This window comes from Halyomorpha halys, unplaced genomic scaffold (assembly GCF_000696795.3).
Source record: "Halyomorpha halys isolate HHAL.00 unplaced genomic scaffold, Hhal_1.1 Scaffold80.1, whole genome shotgun sequence".
NCBI lineage: Eukaryota > Metazoa > Arthropoda > Insecta > Hemiptera > Pentatomidae > Halyomorpha > Halyomorpha halys.
This window is the reverse complement of record NW_027110435.1, coordinates 654,368-661,584: the sequence shown is the minus strand read 5'-3', so window position 1 is coordinate 661,584 and position 7,217 is coordinate 654,368. Positions and strand designations below refer to the sequence as shown.

The following is a 7,217-nucleotide window of genomic DNA, read 5'->3' as shown; positions in this document are numbered from 1 at the left end:
TTTTTTTTTTTCAAAAAGTTAAACGAATTAGGCTATATTGTATATTAATTAGTTTTATTTATGTAAGTTAAAATGAAAGTATTGTGTAGTATCTATTATCTAATTAATCGTACAATTTCATATATAGTCTTTTTCAGTTAAAGCTGTTAATACGGTCTATTGTCTTAACTTTTTGAATTTGTGGGTTCATTTATAGAGATCATGAATTTTTTAGTGTCTTGTAATATGCTTTGTCATCAACACTTTATTAAAAATGTGTTGCCCAACTTTATTGGGTTGCCTTATATACAACATACTTATATAACTAGTGAAGCACAATTTTTTTATAATCCTATTAATATAAATAGTTACAGCATTTTTTTTTTAATTATGGCATTATAAAAAGATCTACATTATGAACTAAAATTAGACATGATTTATTTTTTCCTTTTTATTATTTATTATTTCTTCCCTTACACATTTTAATTTTTTTTCCTAGCTTTTTATCGTTCTTTAAATATGATTAATTTTTCCATTATTTTAATTATACAAAATTTTCTCTTTTTTTCATCACACATAAAAGTAAATTTAAGTTAAAAGTATAAAAATTATATAACCATTTTAAATATAGTATAAAAAAATACATACATACATAAAACCCAACATAGTCATCCCCATTTGCAATCTAATATATATATTAGTCATTACTTTTATATCTCATTGTGGGATCCAGAATGAATGCTGAATTATCTTTGGAAAAGCGACGATATCAGCATATCGCATAGATCCCTCCGTATCTTTGCAGTAGACCTTGTCGAAGCAGGCAAAATCCCTTTCTCTAAGGAGCTTCAACAACTCATGCTTTACCCTGGTGTGCCTCATGTTACAAGGTGGGAGTTGTTGGGGGCGTTTTCCCAGCACATGTGCTGGTGTTTCAGACTCTGTTGTGTTTACAACGGAGAGACCTAACTTCTCTGACCTGTCCGCTGGCACCTGGACTCCATGCGGGGATGTATAATTGATGTTTAGTTTCAGGGCATTGGATCGTTCAGAACCCGTGAGAATTTGCTTGTCATAGATAAATTTATTCGCTTTTGGAGTCTCCTTGAAGTGGTGTACTCCAATGCCCTGCCACCTGCAATTGGTCCATTCCTCAAATGCATTCTCACGTAGCGACTGCCGTAGAGCCCTCACACTCCGATGTCCCTAATCAATGCCCAATTTATCTGCACCTTCAGCAATTTTGGCTGAATAATCAAACATGGTTTGGAACAGGGTACACACGTGCTATAAGGTCTTTGTCTCCAAGTTATTTCCATGGTGTACTTGTGATTTTAAGCATTGTGTTCTAGGTAATATTTGAAGATGTATAGGTTGTTACTAATCCTATAATTCTTCCAATAGTTGATTCAGTGAAGTATATGAGAATCTATCTTCTTTAATCATTGTTAGCTTTAAATTTTAAGGAGATTTTGCTAACTTCATTATCATGATGGAACAAGATGTTTTTAACTTTCTGACTTATTCTGTTTTAAATTATGTATTGTGTAGTATCTATTATCTAATTAATCGTACAATTTCATATATATATATTTTATAGTATCCATTAAAAAAAAAAAATCTTTTTGTCTGCTATCTTGAAGTTGGTGATAGATTTTTATTGTACCATAAAGTCATTAATTGTATTAATATGTTTATGGTGTCCTTAAGGTTCTGGAGGAAGAATTGAGAAATAGATCAACTCAAATGGAAAGTTTGGAAAGAAGTGGAAGAGAGTTAAGTGAAAGGGCAGATTCAACTGGTTTGAAAACTCAGCTTATTGAGTTAAACAAACTTTGGACTACTGTTGTTAACTTGGCTTCTGATCGAAGTACAGCATTGAAAGCTGCCCTGAAGCACGTAAGTTAAAATTAATTTTATTTGTTGAATAAATATAACAAAGAATTATAAAATAATAATTTTTTGAGTTAAAATTTAATTTTACAATTTAGCCAACAAAATATGAATACAATTTAATATTTTTACTATAATATAATTTATACCTTATAATAGAATGAATTTTGGTGTTAAAATGAATTATCTTCATATCTCCTTTTTTAAAATGAGATTGATTTTTTTTTTTTTTTTTGACAAAAAGTTAAACGAATTAGGCTATATTGTATATTAATTAGTTTTATTTATGTAAGTTAAAATGAAATAGGCTATGTAAAATATATATTATGAACCATTGAATAAAAAATTGTTCACTTAATTGAAGTGACATAACAAAGTTTTCTTTGAGGAAGATGAAAAGATGTCTTCTTGTACAGATTTTTTTTATTTTCTTAGAAACTGGTTTAGGTCTATATTATAAAAATTAAAAAAAAAGAAATAATTTATTTTCTGTACTCCAGTCTGGGGTAAAACTAGAGTATGTAGTAATTGATATTTATCAAACTGGTTCTGGACTTAATTTAGTGGACTGTATAATGAGACAAAATCATATTTAAAACTATTTTCATTTACATAGGTTATCTATAAACTATTGACATATTGACATGGGCTACATCTTTTGTTTGATTAAATTGTATTCATATGGTGGGGGGGGGTACCCTGAACAATTTTTTTATATCTAGTTTATAAAAAATTTCTTCTTTTGGCCCCGAGTATAGTTTCACTGTTATTGATGTAGTTTATTAAATCATTCATACATAATTTTATTCTCTTGTAAAACTAGGATACAAACAATTCATAAAATGGTCTCTAAAGTCGGTATGATTGAGTTTTTTTTTTAGTTCTTTAGTGTTCTTTCAGTTTTATTATATAATAATTTTGTTTCTTTATGGGTGTGGTTTTCAATTATGGCCAAGTTGGAGTTCTATTAATTTATAACAGTCAAACTGGTGTAGTATATCGCCAAGTAAGGGAGTAAGTTTTCATAAAAAAAAAAACTAAAAGGCTTTCCATGAGGCATATCCATTAGTATCAATGAATTTAATTTGGTTGAGAATTTGTTTTTCAATTTAATGTTAATTTTTTTATTTTATTATTGATAATGCCACTCAATCGTTTTGAATCAAGTCCATACTATTGCCCCTCCCACCCCAAATCCATTCAATTATTATTTTTTTTAGAAAATAATAATTAAATTTTCAAATCTTTATGGTCTTGTGCCTAATAAATAATATATACTGATATATAAACTGTCCTTAATTGAGATATTTTTCTCTTTATTCAAATTTTAGATAGTATCACTTGGATGTGTTAATTACTTCTTGTTATGCAATTACATTCAATGAAGCTTCATATTAAAATCAACATTCAAAATGTATTAATTAATTTTTATGAGATTTAAGAAATGAATCATATTTTCAGGCTGAAGAGTTACACAAAGCTGTACATATGCTGTTAGAATGGCTGTCTGATGCTGAAATGAGATTACGGTTTGTTGATAGTCTTCCAGATGATGAAGCTGAAACTAGAGTACAAATCGCCGAACACGATAAGTATGATATATTTACACTGGAATTTCTTGTAGATCACTCTATTTTTCCTACAAATATTAATATTTTAATCGGATATTAGATTCATGCGAGAGATGACTGATAAAGAAAAAGAAAAAGATTCAACGATAGCTCTTGCTGAAAAGATTCTTGCTAAAGCTCATCCTGATGGTGCTGCAGTCATTAAGCACTGGATAACAATTATCCAATCTCGCTGGGAAGAGGTTTCTTCTTGGGCTAAACAGGTATTTAATATATTTTCTTGGTTTATTTAAATTGATGATTTATAAATTTTTGATTTTTTTTTTTCCAATTTTTCTTTACAGAGGTCTGAGAAGCTTCATATTCATCTTAATTCTCTTAGAGATATGGATACATTACTAGAGGAACTCCTTTCATGGTTAGCTCTTAGAGAATCTGATCTTCTTGAAAAAGAATCAAGGGACCTTCCCAACATAATACCAGAGACTGAGAGGCTAATTGTTGAACATGATTCTTTTATGGAAGAAACTATGACCCGAGAGGTTGAAGTAAATTCAGTCTTCAGAGCGAAGCAATTAAAGGAAAAGAAAACAACAAAAAAGACAAGGTTGTTATTTGGTTTTTTCAGTATTTGAACTTAGTATTATGCTACTCTTACATTATTTAAATTCATGGTTGATATTTTTCTTGGTAATTCTAATTTAGGATCTTGATTAATTAATTACTTTTAATTTTAGTGTCTCTTAACATGTAATTATTTAAATCTAAAAATGTATCCATTGTAAATGGTTTATCTGGTGATGGAACTAGGTTAGAAAACAAGTTGAGCCTGTTAAATTTTTAAGTATATTTTGTGAAAACATTTACTAGTGCTAGAAGGGATAAATCCATTTTACTTTTCATAAAATTGGGTGACAGTGGCATCTTTTGGGACCCTGAAGATGAAACGTATAAAGCAATTAATCATTTGATTAATATATCATTAATTAATATATTGTTTTATTTATAATTTTTTTTATTAAGTTGTGAAAAATGAGAATAAGAACATTGAGCATAGGTTAGGCCATGTTTACTCTAGAGCAAATGCACCAAATATGGTGATGGGTTGAGATGTCAGTTGTAAAAACTGTATTAAGGACCAAGAATACTACCCTGAGGTACACCAACAGACTGAGGAGAAAATAGGGATGAATAATAAGCGCTGTTGTGATTTACTTGAAATAATCTGTCTGAGAGATAAGAACAGATAATTAGGAAATATGTAGGGGGTAGGAATTTACGGATCTTGTATAGCAGTCCTGGGTGCCAGACTCAATCAAAAATCTGTTCTACATCAAGAAAGACTCCCGAGCAGTACATTTCGAGCTCTAATGAAGACGAAACATCAACCACATGATGACATTGCTGGATAGCGGAGTGGGATGTTCGGAATCCAAACTGGTGATCTGGGATTATGTGGTTGGAATCTAGGATGGAGTACAGGCGTTTCAAGATGAGTTTCTCAAGGATTTTGCCCATGATAGGTAACAAAGTGATAGAATGTTAGAAGGATGGGTATTCTGGTGGCTTTTGAGGTTTTTGGAATCATTTTGATTATGGATAATTTCCATAGGTCAGGAAAATATGTGGATCTGAGTACAGCATTGTAGAAGTAGTTGAGGAATAGAACAGATTTTCAAGGAAGGTGTTTTAGAATATGGGATGTAATTAGGTTATAACCAGAAGCTTTGCGAGAAGGTAACTTCTGAATGATGTTGGATAACTCTGAAGGATGAAATGCTTTAGATGGTAGGGCCATTTGGAGTGGGGTATTCAATTCTTCAATGTATTCGAGGTGGGTTGGATTAAGGATGTCTGGATGTGGCTCAAAGATTTCAGAAAGATGCTGATCAGATTTTTAAAACTGTGTGAAAATGTGTAGAATATAAAATTTATCAAACATTATTGTCATGATGTTTGTATATTTGATAAATAAAATAAATTTTAATTTTAAAATTTTGTGTTTTCAGCAAAGATGAAACAAGGCAAAGTACTCAAGAACTAAATGAAATCCAAAGAAGGCAGAGGTATTTCTTAGTGATTGTTTACTTAAATATTATTGTAATAATTAAGCTTTTACCAACTTGATTTTTTATATATGACCTTTTTGTATATATAAAAAATTACCTAAGTTTTAATGTTGTGATTCATTACATCACACTCACTGTTGGTTTGTATTTATTTTATTTTTGCTTTTCATAATTCTTAGTATGAAGAGTTCAAGAGAGCATTTGACCAATCTCGATAGGCGAACAAGGTATGTTTTTAAAATTTTATTTTTTTTTTATATTGTTGAGTTCTGCATTTTAGAGAACCAATCAGTTGTTTTCTTCCATTGACTGTATCTATGTTAGTATTTTTGTTGTTTTTGTTTGTTATTTTAAGTATTTGTTTATTTCATGTTATTGAGTATTTGTTTGTTATGTTCTTTATTTATTTATTCTTTTGTTTTATCAGCTTCAAATCTTCACGGGAACACTTGAGTACACTAGACCGAAAGACAAGGTATAGAATTAAAATAGAAACTATTATAATTGTTGTAATTAATAAGTGATTTTATTAATTTTTTGTAAAATAAGTATTTTTCCTCTATTAATAAGAAGTAATTTTAATATAAAGTCAAAATTTTTTAGACCAATAAAAAACCTTAATCATTGATCCTTCATCACTAAATTGAAATTATTACTTAACTTGATTAAATTCTAAAAAAAGTTAATTGGAATTGCCTCTATCAAGTTTACCAGCAATGTTCACACAGTATGATGAATAATTATTTATTTTATTACATAAATATAGTGGTAAAAATGGGAAAAAAAAATCTCTCTTTGATCTCCCAAACATACTGGCAGTCCTCTCATTTTCATCAGGTTCTGTTCCTTGAAAATTAATTAAAGTCAAATTTGTGAAATAGAGTTCTCCTCAGTAAAAATATTCATACATGAAGCCATATGTCGGGGCATTTATTTTGTCTATAGATTACTGTATAGTGTGCAATTATTTTGTAATTTTATTTTTTTTAAATATAACTCTAATAAATCATAAAATTACAATATAAATAATCTTTTTTTGTTAGATTTCCATTTATTTTTTAAATATCTAATGGATATCTTAGTGTTGGAAGCAATTGAAGAATAACTAGCCGAGTTATTTAAGTTTGAAATTACATTGACACTCATTTGGACCCATTTTCCTCTCCATTCCTTACATCATTTCAAAAGGTGTGTTTTGAAAGAGACTGGAGATCATACATAGCCAATATTTTAAAAAAGGAATTAGTTTATATACTCTAAATTGCATGTTAAAGTATAGTTTTAGTTTAATATCATTGGTAATGGATTGTGTGTAACAAGTTTATATGTCTTTCCTTTGTGCATTTTTGTTGTTATGAGTTATAAGTTATATTTGCTTTAGTATTTTATATTTGCAACTTTTAGCTTGTTTAAATGCAAATATGAAGGCTTCTTTTTTCCTTGTTTGCATTTATTTTTTTATTTTTTTGCATGATAGTCGGTCTAGCCCTGCTCAAGACATGATTGATGGCCACCCTAGGATTGGACCTAAATTCCCTCCTAAAGGAAGGTTAGCATATTTTTGTCTTATTTTCTTCAAGAATTGCTTCATGTGAGATCCACTGTTAGTTGTTGGATATTCTTGGTACTAACAGGAGTCAGTTATATAAAGTATCTATCTTCATTATAGTTTGGATTTATATTATAAATGCTCAATTAATTAAAA

General features: G+C 29.2%; 1 protein-coding gene across 11 annotated transcripts in view; it reads left to right on the top strand.

Annotated features, from left to right (window-relative positions):
• shot (dystonin-like protein short stop) overlaps nt 1–7,217 on the top strand; it is a 155,451-nt gene that overhangs the window by 122,521 nt on the left and 25,713 nt on the right. For 8 of the 11 annotated variants that reach the window (XM_067048612.1, XM_067048617.1, XM_067048614.1 and 5 more), the window contains 8 exons: nt 1,690–1,878; nt 3,334–3,464; nt 3,544–3,706; nt 3,788–4,050; nt 5,453–5,509; nt 5,692–5,739; nt 5,940–5,987; nt 6,990–7,061. In XM_067048612.1, the coding sequence (XP_066904713.1) occupies nt 1,690–1,878; nt 3,334–3,464; nt 3,544–3,706; nt 3,788–4,050; nt 5,453–5,509; nt 5,692–5,739; nt 5,940–5,987; nt 6,990–7,061 (971 nt within the window). The remainder of the gene's footprint in view (nt 1–1,689; nt 1,879–3,333; nt 3,465–3,543; nt 3,707–3,787; nt 4,051–5,452; nt 5,510–5,691; nt 5,740–5,939; nt 5,988–6,989; nt 7,062–7,217) is intronic. The other 3 variants (XM_067048615.1, XM_067048616.1, XM_067048619.1) reach the window with 3 other exon arrangements.